We start from the raw sequence: 15,841 nt of genomic DNA on the forward strand, positions 1-15,841 counted from the left end.
ACAATCAAACGATCCTTATAACTTCTAAACTGTAAAGTGTGTGCCAATAGTAAAATCAATGTTTCACACTCAAGCCGTTTTTGAACCAGGCTGTAAGTATGTTTTTTAATGCCGTAAAACTAGAGAAAGTTTTTTTGGCTGGATGTGACCGTGACTTCTCGTCTTTCTGCAGCCAGCCTCGAGTGAATTCTCAACGAATTCACTCAAGGCTGGTGAACTTAAAGCACTTCAGCACAGGCTTCATTTTTTTAAACCTGGTGTTTACCCTTACATACAACTCTGGAAAAAAGCTGGGTGGATGCAAAAAAACCCACGGAAAGCTGAACCTGTTCTAAAAAAATTTAATGATGGTCGAAGGTTTCAACATCAGTTTACAAACATGATTGACACAATATGAGATCAATGTTTTATTTCTATAACGTGTCAATTTCAGACGGAAAAAATTGACTCAGTGTGCAAAGGCCTTGAGTACTGGGTATCAATCAAAAATTTTTGATACCTGTACCAATACTGATACCTTACCTTAACAACACTTTATTCCATACCAATGTGTTCATAACTTTAAATGAATACTCTTCAATGAAAAATTATTAAATCAAATATCCTTGGCTCAATATAAACAGATCAACTGATCTCAGTCTTTTAAGAGTTTGATCAACTTCTTTGAGTAACTTCACAATAACATCAAAACCCATTGGCACCACAATACCTCTGAGCCGGGATCATCTCACTACTTCCTTCTGGATGAAGTGACACTAGAGGCTGAATAGAGGAGTGAAGTAAAATGTTTCATTTTTTAACCAACTTTTTCTGTAATTAATGAATCGTTAAATCATAATACTGCAAATTTTGTTTGGATCTGTGTCAATCAGAGAAAAGCTTTTCTGAGCTCAGTGAAGGACTTTGAGACCACGCATATTGAAGCCTCGGTTTTCCAGTGGTTCCCAAAGCAGGGTTCGCAAAACAGTAAAAAGGCATGATTTATACAAGATTATAAACATGTGAACAAAAAAAGAGGTTAAATTTGATATAAAACCATGCCAACAGAAAGTGTTTGATCTGTTTTCCACAATTCTTCCCTGAGGTGACTAAACCAGGATAATGATGGTATAAGTGGAGGCTGATTAATTCAGGAAACAGAAATATGTGGCCATTGGTAGTCTCATTTTACACATCAGCTAAATAAAGTACCTCAGGCCTTTTTTAGTTCATTTTTGTATGTTTTAGGATTGGACTGTTTGTGTTTTCCTACATTAGGAGGTCAGATGTTTCTTGCACCCAATGTTTGGGGGATGTTGGGCTGAAAGGTTTGGGAACAGTTGTTCTCTGTAACAGATAAATGACACAGAGATGCTAAAGTCGCTCCGCGGAATGAATGAGCAGATGTATCCCTGAATGAGAGCTCACCTGAATGACTCAACAAAAGGTGAGGAGTGTTTCAGTGACTCTTCATTGTTGGGCTGATGGTTCCCTGAAGCAGAGAGCGGTGTTGTGTTCCCTGCAGGTCAGAGGGCGGCCATGAATTAAAGATGTGCTTCCTCTCTAATGTGTCTGAGCCAGCTCTTGTTTCTGTTTCACATCACCTGTATCATTACGTAGCAACAGTTGTCATGGAGATACCTGTGAGCACCTGCTGTGTTGGCCTCCAGCTGTGATGCAAATTTTACACAAATGTAGAAAAAGTCAGTGTTGAACTCAAATGAGGCAGTGACTCTGAGAAAAGAATGATTCTGTGTCAGATGATTTAAAAGTTAGAATAAATTCAGATTTCTTTACTTAAACCCTTAAATCAAAGTTTTATCCCTTTGCCTCTCCCTCTCTGGTCTCTTTTAGTTCCTATTCTGACCAAATGAGATAAGCAGGCTCTAATTTAAGCGCCGGCGTCACTTCTATCTCCAGGAGTCTGACGCGCCTGTGTTTTGTCACCAGCAGCTGTTGTCCAGAGGTGTTAGAGGAGGTCACTCTCAGCTCTCCTGCTGCTTCCTGGAGCAGTTTCAGCTCTGTCCCTCATTGCACAGAGACTAAACAGGTGTCAAAAGAATCACCTGCAGATACAGGGCCAGTGGGTTATTTATGAGGCGGAGATTAAGTCAGGAACTCACTGACACCAGGTGGTTATAGGCGCGAGGGAAACTAACATCATGTTTATTACCTGTTACCTCTCACAAGCTGCAGTTTGAAAGTTCCTGTAGAGAAGGCACAGGTAACACAAATAATGCTTTGTCTGGAGTCTGTGAAAAGGAGCTAAATTCAATGATAATGCTGGTCCAGTCTGCAGCAGGTGATAGGTTGACATTAGATAGAATACCATGCCAAAGCATCAACACAAGAAAGTAAATTGTGCGAAACATTCAAGAACATATAATTAGAATAATATAATAAGTGTCAACCAGAAGAAAAATGTCCATCAGGGACAACAACTTGACCATAATTCCTCACTCATTCACCACCTTCACAGGGTCCAGGAGTGAGCTGGACTTCTTCACCAGTCTCTTCAGTCTCGCTGTCCTGTATCCTGTCCACTCACAGCAGATTAAATCCTCCCAATGTGGTGTTGGTGTCCGGTGTTAGCTCCGTTAGCCATATCAGTGAACAGCATGATGCTACTCTGCCCTCTGGTGCTGGGTTAGCACCGCTAGCTCGTCCATCTTATTTGAGATCGATCTTACATTCAACATAACCATGGATGGAAGGACAGGTCGATGTTGTCTCTTCTTAGCTCACACTGCAGCACCAGCACACCATCTTACATCTCCTCAGCTCACAGGGAACATCAGGCCTAGCACTGGTTAGCATTGACATGCTACAGGCTGCTAACAGCTGATCTTGTATGTAAACAATACAATCAGGGTTGCATGTAGGATCTCTGGAAACACACAGGAACAAAAACAGTAAAAGCACTAAGGGTGTAACGGTACACAAAAATCACGTTTTGTTTTTGGTTTTAGGGTCACGGTTCAGTACATTTTCGGTAGAGTATGGAACAACGCAAAACCATTTGCTTGTTTAGCATGTTTATTAAACCAAAAACTTGCCATTATACAGTGAGAGGGGAGGCTCTTTGGTCGTTAGCAGCAGCCATGATGCACAATTCAGACACAAGCTCCGGTGGCTACGGAAGCTCATCAGAAGCTTGATATTCATCTTCTGATTGGCCCACCGTGAGACGTCACGTCCACATGATATGCACATGATTGCAAAGCACCAATCACAGACCACTTTCCTCATGAATATTAAAATGACTTCCTTGCTCAGCCAATCATAGAAGAGTACTCACATGAATATTAAAGAGCCATGTGCAGTGGCTAACGTTAACTTACTGTACTCATTCAAATACAGCACTGTACCGAACCGAACGACCTTATGGAGTGGTTTGGCACGAATACATGTACCGTTACACCCCTAAAAAGCACCACTGAAAACCAAACCAGTTTGGTGTCAATGACCAAGAAATGAAACATAGAACAACAGCTAAAAAGAGAAGAACAAAAAAGGAGGAAAAAGAAAAATAAAGACAGAGCTGCTGCAACAAGCTTCCACTCAAGCAACGCCAGGCATCTCAGCAAACAGGCCGACCTGATCGATATCCCTTTAGGGTAAAACACTGACCGCTGACAAATACCTCTTACAACCCCACTTTAGAAATGCTGAACTATTCCTTTTAAAGACTGAGCTAATATAAAGAGTTTGGGGAAAGTGATGCTTTAGTTCCTCAAACACAAAACAAGACTTTTATCAGGGTGTATTCAGCACAGGTTCCTTTGCTGCTTCCCCTGCAGGGTGTTAGTTTACATTCTGAGAAGTGTTTGATTCTCTGGCTGGAAATGTTTGGGGCTTAAAAGGTTGTTCACAGGTCAAAACTGATTCTGCCACAAAAACATCCTGACATATTTTCCCCATATCGCCCCCTGATGGAAAACATCTCCCTTGGTCAGAAGCAGATTTTGGTGATGTTTACACAGCACTGCAGAAAACTGTCCAATAATCATCCGGTATCAAGAGACACCTGAGGGACAGGTGAGGTTTGGTTTCATCAGTATATGACAGTATTTGAACGCACGTAGGAGCTTTTATGTCATGATTTCTCGTTGCTTAGTCTTTACAGCTTTTTGATTGAAGCAGATGACTGATGATTCGCTGGAAAAACACAAGCAAGCCTAGAAAAACATCTGAGCAGAGGTGAGGATGCTCCTGTTTTGTGTAAAACCAGTCGAGCAGACTGACAATCAGAGCGCTGACTGATGCGGGGATGTTTGGCCTCAGTTTGAGGAGTCACAGAGGTCAGAGCAGTGTTTGTGTCTGAGCCATTTGTCGCTCTGTGTTTGGTGTTTGGATCCTTCTCGTGTCGTCTTCACAGGCAGGTGAAGTTTCCAGATCCTCCCTGTTTCTTTCATTCCTTCTGCTTTCTGTCACACTCTCAGTTCTTACAGTTTCCTCTCTGGTGTCTGACGTAATCCCTCCCCCCACCCTTACTCGCTCCCAGTTTCACCCCTAACATCCCTCACGTGCAGACACACACTCGCACAGACACACTCTTACTGTAACACAGACACAATACGGAGCTATGACATGGATAAAGAGCTCTGTCAGTAATCGCTGTGCTCTTGTTTATTTTTGAGCACCGACACACATCTGTTTCCCATCCAGATATTAATAAGCCTGCAAGTGAACGCAGCCCTGCTGGAAGTGTGTGTGTGTGTGTGTGTGTGTGTGTGTGTACATTTTGTTCCATGTGGTCTAGAGGAGGAGGAGAAGGAGGAGGGCGGTCGGGGGGTTCAGACTCCACGTGGCAGAGCTTTTCCCCCTCTTTCTCACTATTTTTCACATGTCCAGACACGAGCTGTGAGCCGCTCAAACGCTCCACTTGTGATTTTTGTTTTTGATCCAGGTGGTGAAAACTCCAAACTGTGTTCAGGTTTTGGTCTTTGTTGTTCAGCGGCTCAGTAGGACACTGGGTTAGTGTCACTCTAAAAACATAAACATGCTCCAACTTCTCTTTGGTCACCATCACTGTTACTGCCACCTGCTGGAGGATTCAGGTACTGCTCAGCTCAGGGGGTTTAAAAGCTGTGCACAGATTCTGCAGGAAATACGGGGTGCGTTCAAGAGATTACAACAATTTGCATCATCAAGAAACGATTTACTGTATAATACTCAAAGCATTTGGCGTCAGTTGTCTAATTTTAGGACTGTCATCTTCTGTAGCTGACAGAAGAAGACACCGCTTCTTACCTGGCTTCATGTTCTTCTCATGCATCACTGGTCACTCTTTCTTTGTCCTCCATTGCTTTGTTTCCTAATTCTCAGTGTACCTTAGCCCCTCCCAGCTGTTTAGCAGAGCAATCCTAACCCACAATACCTTTGTTTATTACAGTGAGTGAGGTAATGTGTCACAGCAGCAGACCCCTGGCAGCCTGTGTGCATACTTAAAGGGGACATATCATGCTGATCCCTGATTTAATACTTTCCCTTTATAATACATTTGAAAACAAGACCTTTCACCCCCTGAATTTTCAAAAAATTAGATATTGTATTTTTTCTGATATCCTAGAACGAGATTTGATGCCTCTGAAAATAGGTCATTGCCAGTTGGCCGCGAGATTTCGATCTTCCTTACGACACGAGGATCCTCTCTTTTTATTGGAGTAATCTGATAAAGCAGCTCCTCCTCTGTGATGTCAGTTAGTCACACAACCGCCACCGAGGGATACACCCACCAAGAGCCGAGTATAAATAAAGCTCCCTACCAGCTCTGGCTGACTTGACTGAGTGCTGGATGCAGGGACTCTGCTCTGCTGAGCAGCTCGGCTTTACATGGTGAAGTAGCAGTTAAAGTTAGCAGTTAAAACACTGTAGTTTTAGCAGACGTCGTAATACTTGTGAGACTGTGATATTTGCATGCTTGTTCTGACATGCACCGTGAACCTGGACCACAATAATGCTGCGGTAATAACATAGTGAGGAACTGACCGTAGAGGCGATCTTTAGACTACACTTTCAGCATGATGGATAAAACAGACAGAGAAAAATGAAGGAGCAGGATGGAGCCCTGTTATAGAAATAGTTTATTGGTGAAGCCTATATTTCCACGTCTAAATTATACATGTTACTGTACCGGTTTGACTCACCACACTGAAGCGTCCTGAGATGATCTGTGTCGAGGTGAATTTTCTTCCTCCTGAGCTGCAGAACCGTCCGCGTCTGACTCGGGGTCCAATACAAAAGGACGTATCCTACACTCTGCCATTTTATTAGTGCTATCAATGCCTTAAGGTGAAGTTTTGGCAAACAGCAAACTCGCTCGGTCTGCTCCATCTAATATGGCGATTTTGTAAATACTGCCATGCTGCAAAAACCGCCCCCTGGCTCTACCCCCTCTGCCCCTCTGATAGAACTGACCAATCAGAGCACAAAGGGCTGTGACGTTGCGAGGTTACTGGAGGTCATTCTCGAAACGGAGTGTTTCAATGGGATCTTCAGAATGGCCTTAAATGAGGATATTGAGAACGCTATTGTGGTGAAATGAAGGAACTAAATGACTTGTACTGAGGGCAGAAATGCTTTATAGGCATCCTAGTCTGGCATAGTGAAAAGGAGAAACAAGCATGATATGTCCCCTTTAATAAGAAGTGAAGTGAAGATGAAAAACTCAATGATTCAGCCTCTCATCGACACTGACTGAACTTTATCTCCTCTACTGATACACATATTGAACATCTGACCCTCTTTGACCCCCATCAGATCTCTCTGGAGACCGAGCGTCTGGGTCCCCGTCGCGTGGAAGGCTTGAGAAAGGAAGGCGAGGAGTGGCAGAAGAAGGCCCACGCCGCTGTGCTCTCCATCCAGGACCTGACCGTCAAGTTCTTTGAAACCACGACTCGTGCACAGAAAGGTAAGAGGAGACTCTCTGAGGGGCTCTGTTTATCTGTGACCTTTGAACCTTTGTGTTGTGTGTTTACTTCATGACAAAGTGCAGCTGATGCTCCACGTAGAGATGATTTAACAGCATCTTTAACCTCTCACATGCCGGAGTCTCCAGAAGATTTAGGTTTTAAAATGTGTTTCTTGTTGGATCAACTGTCTGAAAATCAAAATATGTTAGATCAGGAAATAAATAGTTCTGTCTCTGGTTGTGTGTTGCAGCTTTGTATGAGCGGATGCGAGCTGACCAGAGGAAGTTTGGAAAGTCGGCGTGGGCAGCGGCGGTGGAGCGCATGGAGCGGCTTCAGTACGCTGTGTCCAAAGAAACTCTGCAGCTGATGAGGGCGAAGGAAATCTGCCTGGAGCAGAGGAAGCACAGCCTGAAGGAGGAGGTAGAGAAACACCCTCCCTCCACACCTCCACACACACATAAATATCCAACACACAGATTACAAAAAGCCTGTGATTCTCTATGTCAGAAACAATAACCACAGCAGTCAGAGACACTAAACACTCGGGCACAGACAGGCTGAGAGAGGAGGAAAAAGGAGATAAGAGTCATGTTTGAAAAATGAGCTCATGGCTCAAACATCCTGTAATGGAGAGAAAAAACATCCTGAGAGAGAGATGACTCACTGACTGTGAGGGTGAAATGATCAGTGAGTGTGTGTGTGTGTGTGTGTGTGTGAAAATACAGAAAAGCTCACACTTTGGAGTCAACAGGATGGCTGCTTCAGTCAGCTGTCGTAAAAACAGTAAGAAACACAACGTTTGAGGGGAGCAGGAAGGAGAAGACAGCAGAGAGACTCCTCTCATGGTGTGTTTCTGTGTTTGTGTGTCGTTAGATGCAGAGTCTGCAGGGTGGAGAGGACGCCATGCTGCGTCTGGACCAGCTGGAGGCGCTGTACTACGAGTTACAGCTGCAGCTCTATGACATCCAGGCTGAGGTGCTGCGCTGTGAGGAGCTGCTGCTGACTGCGCAGCTGCAGAGTCTGCGCAGGCAGATGACAGGTGAGCAGGTGGTCGTCCTTTCGGTTCAGGTTCAGGTTCAGATTACTTTATTTGTACCCATAGGTAGGTTTGTTTAGCAGTCAGTGAGATTACCAACAACTGTTTTGGAGCCCTAATACACGTCTGGGGTCATTTATTTTATTTTTATTTTCATTTATTTTATATTCAAAGACCCATTGGGATAAAAGTCTCTTTTACATGAAATCAATTAAAGTAAGAAAAGCCTGAGTTAGTGAGGATGAACAGCAATAAATAATGGTATCATCTGCATAAAAATGATAAAACGCTTTTGACACATTAGTACACAGATTGTTGATATGTTGAAAATAAAATGGGTCCCAGAACTGAGTCTTGGGGCACTCCTTTAGAAACATTTAAAATGTGACGTTCTAATCTCTGTGAAACCCTTGATAAATAAAAACTGATCTCTACAGAGTCTTAAAAAGACAAACTCAAACAGTTTGATTCCTTTTAGGTGTTTGAAATAAACTCAGATCCTGTCCTCAACGTGTGATTAACTCTCACGTGTTGTGATTTTTTCCTCAGACCGACAGGACGAGGTTGTGTACTACGACGCCTTCGAGAGTCCCGATGCCATGAAGGGTGAAGAAGACCCCGCTTCCCCTCCGTCCCCACTCAGAGATGAAGAACTGTGCGTCCTGCAGCAGAGGACGCGACAGCTGGAGGCCCGGAGAGGACGCATCACTGCCAAGAAAGTCTACCTCAAAAACAAGAAGGTGAGAGCAGACAGACAGAAACCTGGACAGACTTTCAGTTTTGGATTTACTCATAAACTTTTTTTTGTTCTGACAGGAAATCTGTATCGTCAACCACAACCAGAAGATCCAACAACGAGGAGACGGAGACTCTCTGCACTCACTGGAACAGGTCAGAGCCTGATTGGTCCACTTTTCAAAATTCCATTAATTAAAGGAATGCTTCTCAATGAATTCATTGTAAATAGATGCTCGCTGAGACAGTTAACTAAATTATGATTATGTTTTTTGAAATGTTGGTTCTGCAAACCCAAATATCGTTGGGTGAGCTAACTTTTAAATTCTGGTGCATGTTGAGAACTTACTGGCATCTGATCGGTCTGAGAGCTGCATGCAAAAGTCAAATTATCCCTTTAAACTGTTGTTGACATCCGGCATTAGCAGTGTTTCTAAAAAGTTAACGATAATCCTCTGAAACGTGTCATGTTTGTGTTTGATCTAAAGATGTAAATGTTTCTATTCAGGGAGAAGAAGCAGAAGAAGATGAAGCCAAGAGAATCGCCAGAGTGAGTCAGGAGAGGCAGAGGACTCTGGACCGACTGCGCAGCCTCAAACAGGTTCAACTTTTTATGCAACACTACCACAACTTTAACTTCAATCAAACTTTATTTATGTAGCACCAAATGACAACAAATTTTGTCTTAAAAAGCTGGTCTTGTAGGTTTCTCGAGATCTTTGCTGTGGACCTGCCAGAGAGATCCATGGTTAACTAGAAAAACACTCAGAGAGCGCAGACCTCCGCCAAGCATACTGTGTGTGTTGTCACGCAACACTTTAGTCCTACTTTAATGTTATACTCCCTTTCAACAGACTGTCTGCTACAATTTGGTGTTAGTTGCAGGTTTGTGCGATAATTTGTGACCTGACAGTGTTGAAAATTATGATGACCCAGTACATATTTCATATTCCAGACCTTAGTATCCAGAATATTGCCAGGATCTGGATCGTACTTTTACATCTGTCAGAAATTATGGTGACCTTGTCTTGTATTGTTTTGCAAAGCAATCCGACCATTTATCGTGGAGTTATATACACATATGGTGAAAACGGCCTTATCTCACAATGATAAAGAATCCTTTAAAAGTAATCCTGGATCCAGACGTTAGGGGTCGTAAACATGCAGTGACTTTGACCTTTTTGACCCCCTCACAGCGTTATCCCGGTCAAGTGACTCTGAAGTCTACCCGCCTGCGCCTCACTCAGCCTCACAGCCGGAGAAAAGGCGTCCAGCAGCAGCCAAGCACTCAGACCACCAGCGTCCAGACCGACCTCATCTCCGACCTCCCAGAACTCTCTGCTCCTCCACCGCCGGACGCCTGTGCCTGCGACAGCGTCTCTCTACCTGCTGTTCCACTCCAGACTCTGGACTCCTCTCCTCCTTTCCTCTCACTGCCTCCTCTCTCAGCCTCCTCAGCTGTTCTGTCACTGGCTCCTCCCCCTCCTCCGCCGCCACCTCCTCCACCACCTCCCCCTCCTCCTCCTCCACCGCCATCTTTAGAAGACATGACACCACCAGGTGAGAGGAGCTCCTCAGAGAGTCCAATGAGGCTGAAGTCAAATGAACCAGAGCCTTCCTCTCTGCCTTTGGCGCCGTTCTCGCCCCGGTTCTTCGATAGCAGTCAGCTGCTGACGGCGAGGAAGAAGCTGAGGAAGACCGCCTCTCTGGACTCATCGCAGTGGAGACGAGGTGAGTGGTAGCATTGAGGTTTACACATGTTTACAGTTTTCATACACTGAATTAGTTGAAACCAGAACCGTCTTGTCTGTGTCTCCACAGCGAGCTCCCCCATGGATGAGGTCCTGGCCTCCCTCAAACGGGGCAGCTTCCACCTGAGAAAAGCTGAGCTGCGAGTCCTAGCCCCAGATCCTGATGATGACAGCAACAACATCCTGGCTCAGATCCGTCAGGGCGTCCGGCTGAGGAAGGTACGCAACCGACCCGAGCAGCGTCACGCCAAGACCTTCCCTCACTCTGCCGACGCTCTGACCCGCAGCATCCACGAGGCCCTGAGGAGAATCAAAGAGGCTTCCCCAGAGTCCGAGTCCGAGGATGAAGGCCTGCCCTGCACTGACTGGGAGAACTAGGAGTTTTTATGAAACCTTGATGGTCGGATCAGCTGAAGACACTTTGAACAAAACGCCGTGATTCTTTTTTTTTATATCTGAAACTGACAGAAGCTTTTTTTAATACTTCTGAATGTTTGTAAAGATGGACCACTAATCTTTTTTTATGTCGTTGCTGTGGCATTCATGGCGAGGAAACAACCTCTAACCTCTCATCGTGTCAGAGTCGTACTGTAGCTTGCTGTGATGGGTTTGTTTTTAGGAAGCGAGTGTTTGCTTTTTAAGGTTCCCTCGTTTACAGCAGAGAGCCTTCACTGTATCTGTGTGAGTGCTGATCACTTCTTCATCCAACTCTGGGACAAACAGTTTGACTGTCGGGTTCATAGACGCAGAGCAGGAACGCCCACTTTCTTAAAGGTGCAGGTTGACATTTTTGGGGGGGGGAAACGATCGCTGGCTATCTGACGTTAAAAGGCGAGAAAGCGTCTGAAAATCACACCAGATCTGTCTCAGCTGTGTCCGTTCGGTATTCTCCTGATCAGACACACAAGCCTCCTGATTTAGCTGTATCAGTCTGCACAGAGCAGACTAAGTGGGACAGGAACTCAGGCACAGAAACCACCAGGGCTGGGTCAACATGCTTTTCTTCAGATTGGATTTTTTTTTACAATTTTGGGGTGCTGATTTGATTTGATTTTTCTGATTTTAAGTTTGCTTTTTTTTAACACCACACCATGTGAAAAGATATAATATAATGATGTCTACAGGCTATATCAAGAGCCATATATTTCCCAAAAACTGCTCATAACATGTGAGTCAGATTTTATTCAGGGGATCTGATATCATGTTTACTAGATAGACAAAGAAAAACATTTCACCCCCTGCTGGAGAAATGTGGTAACTTTTTTCCCAACATGCTTATAAACAAAGACTAAAGAAAAGGATTTAAATTTGAAAAAAAAGGGTATTTAAATTTTAAAAAAAAATCACAATACTGTGAATTATTTTTTATCTCTCACCCCCAGAAAAAAAAAATCCAGGGACTTTCAAAATAAATTGGAACTTGTTGGGGAACTCCTGGGTCTCTGGACTCGGGCTTTCTGACATGTGAACTGACGGATAAGATAGTCAACGTGCAGCAGAGACAGATCTGGTGTGAATACAGCTTTACTGTTCCCTCTCAGATTCTATCAAAAACCCCAAAACTTAGATACACATGGGGGTGAAAGCCAGTAAAGCAAGAAGATGAACTTTAGAGGGAGGATAAGGAGTTTAATTGAACTTTTTTTTCTATTTTAGAGGTTTTTATTAATCTCGCATCGTTGAGGTGAGACGATAAAGATAAAGACAGTGTTGGATGGAAAAAGAAATTAAGTTAGGAGTAACAGTTTGAACAACATTCACAAAGGCCCTCAAGGTTTTTTTTAAAAAACCTTTTGCACCTGATGTCGTGAGCCATATGTCAATCCAAACTGAACTAACTTCAACATTTATTACAGAGAAACATCCACAAATCTGAAAATGATGCTTCAGAATCATCAGATTACATTTTTTCTTTAGGATGAAAGTTTCCTGTTTATTTATGAGTGCACTGCTAACAGGAACACGCTCTAAAAGCTGCCTCTGACTCCTAAATCCTACAGTAAGAGTGATAAAAGCCATCAATATTTAATATTTACTGTATTTATTACTTGGAACATCTAATGCTGTAGCCAACAGGAAGAGAAGAGGAGTTTGAAGAAGAGTTTCTGCAGGAGGAGATCCAAATCCTGCGTTTACCAGCCGCTCAGACGGGCTTTAAAGAGGAGCTCTGCACAGCCGCTCGATAGATATGAAGTCTGTGTTTGCTGTGAGCTAGATCTCTTCAAGATCTAACACGACTGTTTCCAAATGATCTGCTTCACAAACACTGGAGATATTAACACACAGACAGACGTACTGTTTCAGATTATTAGTGATTAAATGAAAAGAGATTGTCACCATTTTGACCACGTCAGTATTCAACAAAACATTCAGTTTGAATTACTTGAATCTGGCTTTTTGTGATCTCTAATCGACTAAAGATGGAGAAGTATGAATTTAACGTCTCTTGAGGTTTCCTTCTTTCTAGAATGACCTCCATGGAGTCATCTTACATTATGTTACGTTACTGTTAAATTACAACCAATGCACAAATATCTAGTTTATTAAAATCTTTATTTTAGTGGGGTTTACCTCTCAAATTTCCAAATAAAAGCTGGAAGCAGCTATTTTAGTAGTTGCAACTATCCGTTAAGGATAAGAAAACAGCCTTTGGATTAATTTATTATAAAAATAGTGAGTTACAACATATTTAATCAAGTCTTCTGAAGACTTCTTGCTAACTGAACTAAAGTTTAACAGAGCCAGAATATTTAAAGTCTTTCCAGGATTATCAATGCTTTATTGCCCTCTGCTGGCTAACAATGAGCCTCCTGCTCTTCACAAACTGACACCATTCAGCTCATTTAGTGACGTTTGTATTTATTTTTATAGTTTTTTATCCGTTAATAATCTAAGGGAGTCTCTTTTTCCACTGCCTTTTTTTTCTCCTTATTTTACTTAAGTTTTCATTTTATAATTTGATGTGTGTGCAAGCGTGTGTGTGATTTATGCCGGCCTCATTGTGTGTTAAATGTGTCAAACCTGAAAACTCACACTGACCCTTCTGTTTCTGGAAAGTCATGCACTGATGGCTTTATTTAAAGGATAAGGATTGAATCTATTTATTTTCCTTCTTGTCGGGAGTTAGATTAAATGATGGAAACCACATTTTGATGGCACTTTACATAGGAGGTAAGGTTTTATTATTTGGTATTAATGCTAAGCTAACCATTTGCTAGCTATAGCATCATATTTACAAAGCAGCCATGTGAGGTATCAATCTTCTTGTCAAACTCTCAACAAAACAACAAAACTATTTTCCAAAATATTCAACTTTCCTCAAACATGTGGAGACATTTGACGTAAAAACTGCAGATATGGACATCTTAGGTAGGAGATCTTTACACCTCAAGGTAGAAAACATGTTTTAAATCTTGGCTGCAGAAGTCACTGACAGTAACTCTATCACTGCATTTTTGTTTTCTGGTTACAGATACCATTGTGCTTTTTTAAAATTCTGTTAACTTGTAGAACCTGAACCGTAGATCTCCTCACACCATTAACAAGTTTGACCTTTTATGACCTTATGCATGTGACTGGTTTTAGGACGAACCCATCACAACGTAAGTGCAATAACTAAGAAGAAAAAGTCATTTTATGAATTATACTGTAATGAAAATGTAAATCATGAAAAATATATCCGCATGCCTAAATGTATTGAAGTATTTATTGAAACTTCATATTTTAAATGATTTTTAAAAGCGTACAAATGTAAATGTACTTTTTAAAGTTTTCTTTTTTGTTGCTTTTTTTGTTTCCTATCATGACATTCCTCCTTGCTTTCTATATCTCAATTATATATATTTTTTCCTTTCAAAATAAAAGTATGCTCCAAAATATTGTCGAAATCTCCTCTTTGACTGCTTTGGGGTATCCCTCAACATCCTTGGATTACCTGACCAATACTTGACTGTGATTGGTCAAAACCAAGGGGTAAAGGACAAAACTTCAAAAGCAGGCTGATATTTAGACATGACCATGAATTTTAAAATCAATTCGGCTCACAAGTAGGTTGATATTATATGCTGACATGAAAGCGCCAACAAATGTTTATTCTGAAGGAGCTTTTATTGGTTTTTAAATTTCTGTGCATAATTCAGAAAAGCTGTAAATAAAATGCATCATCTTGATGACTCATGAATCTTGAGTTTTATCCGTTTGAAGCCGATTTCTTTAATACTGGCCGGAAAATTCAGGTCATCCATTTCACCAGAGCCTTTTCCATATAAATCACTGACATGGTTCCACTTAAATAATTGTTTTTTTTTTCAGCTTATTATGCTTAAAGCAAAGATTAAAGGAAAGATTAAGATTGTTTTCTCTCATTTATGACCCTTTAAATTTTATTTTCATCTACAGATTGCTGGGTAAGTAACTATGATGCAAAACTTTAAACTTCAGTCTTACACAAGCCTCATATTGCAAAGATTTTTGATATTTAAAGAACAGAAGTTTAAGTCAACACTCAATGTAAAATTAATAAAAAATAAAGTTTTTCACTTTGTGGTTAATGTGAGTTGAAGTTGTGATTAACTTTCTGTACTCTCAGGGAAAGTTTCACTGATGCCTGCAGGTTGAACCTCAGGTCAGTAGGAATCAAGGTCCCTCTCTGGTATTGTTCATGTTTACATATTCACCCAACTTGTGACATCACTGATTGTTAAATCTCCAAAGAGCAACACAGGGGGCAGCAGAATGGCCTGGAGGTTAGGTCACAACTTGTGGCCTTTTTCCCACATCACTTCCTATTTATGCTCTGTTTCCTGCTCTGTCCCCGTCCTGTCCTCTCTGAATGAAGCACAAAACACCAAAAAATATAACAAAAAAAAAAAAAAGGGAAATAATCGACACTTTCCAAACAGAAACATCTTGCTCTTTTTAGTCTCTTTTCCAATCTTTTTTGGGTCAGATTTCAGGTTAAGGACATTCGGTCATATTTCACAACATGTGAAACACAGGTTCAATTCAATAACATGACTTTTTTTTGCTTGGCAACAGCGGAGGAGGCTTCTGGAAAGTTGCTGGCATTGAAGGATTTGGAACTGTAAATCACATTAAGATGCTACAAAGCATCAGAGGGATAATATAAAGTCTGAAAATGAGCATAAACACCCTGTTCAAAAAGTGTCACATTGGTTACATGATGAAAAGTATGAAAAATATTAGCTAACAATTATAGTTCCTTCTTTTTGTTTTTATTCCTGTAATATGTCATTAAATGAAGGGATAAAATTGATGCTAATAAAACCACGATAAGAGAACTGAACTGAACTTTATCTGGATGAAACTAAGCAACACAAACAGTTTATTTGTTGTGTGATAAAATGTAAGACACCAGAGATCTTCGTGCAGCATGCTGAGTCATCTGGCGTTAATCAAACCGTCCT

General features: G+C 41.8%; 1 protein-coding gene across 1 annotated transcript in view; it reads left to right on the plus strand.

Annotated features, from left to right (window-relative positions):
• The window catches only part of jmy (junction mediating and regulatory protein, p53 cofactor), a 33,207-nt gene extending 18,702 nt beyond the window's left edge, over positions 1 to 14,505 (plus strand). The window contains exons 3-10 of the mRNA XM_074691208.1: positions 6,742 to 6,892; positions 7,144 to 7,313; positions 7,767 to 7,932; positions 8,479 to 8,669; positions 8,746 to 8,820; positions 9,173 to 9,265; positions 9,861 to 10,395; positions 10,486 to 14,505. Of these exons, the coding sequence (XP_074547309.1) occupies positions 6,742 to 6,892; positions 7,144 to 7,313; positions 7,767 to 7,932; positions 8,479 to 8,669; positions 8,746 to 8,820; positions 9,173 to 9,265; positions 9,861 to 10,395; positions 10,486 to 10,793 (1,689 nt within the window). The 3' untranslated portion in view covers positions 10,794 to 14,505. The remainder of the gene's footprint in view (positions 1 to 6,741; positions 6,893 to 7,143; positions 7,314 to 7,766; positions 7,933 to 8,478; positions 8,670 to 8,745; positions 8,821 to 9,172; positions 9,266 to 9,860; positions 10,396 to 10,485) is intronic.
• Positions 14,506 to 15,841: the final 1,336 nt, after the last annotated feature.

Source organism: Halichoeres trimaculatus, unplaced genomic scaffold, assembly GCF_033239565.1.
Source record: "Halichoeres trimaculatus isolate MK-OKI-2021-1 unplaced genomic scaffold, fHalTri1.1 fHalTri1_scaffold_16, whole genome shotgun sequence".
Taxonomy (NCBI): Eukaryota; Metazoa; Chordata; class Actinopteri; order Labriformes; family Labridae; genus Halichoeres; species Halichoeres trimaculatus.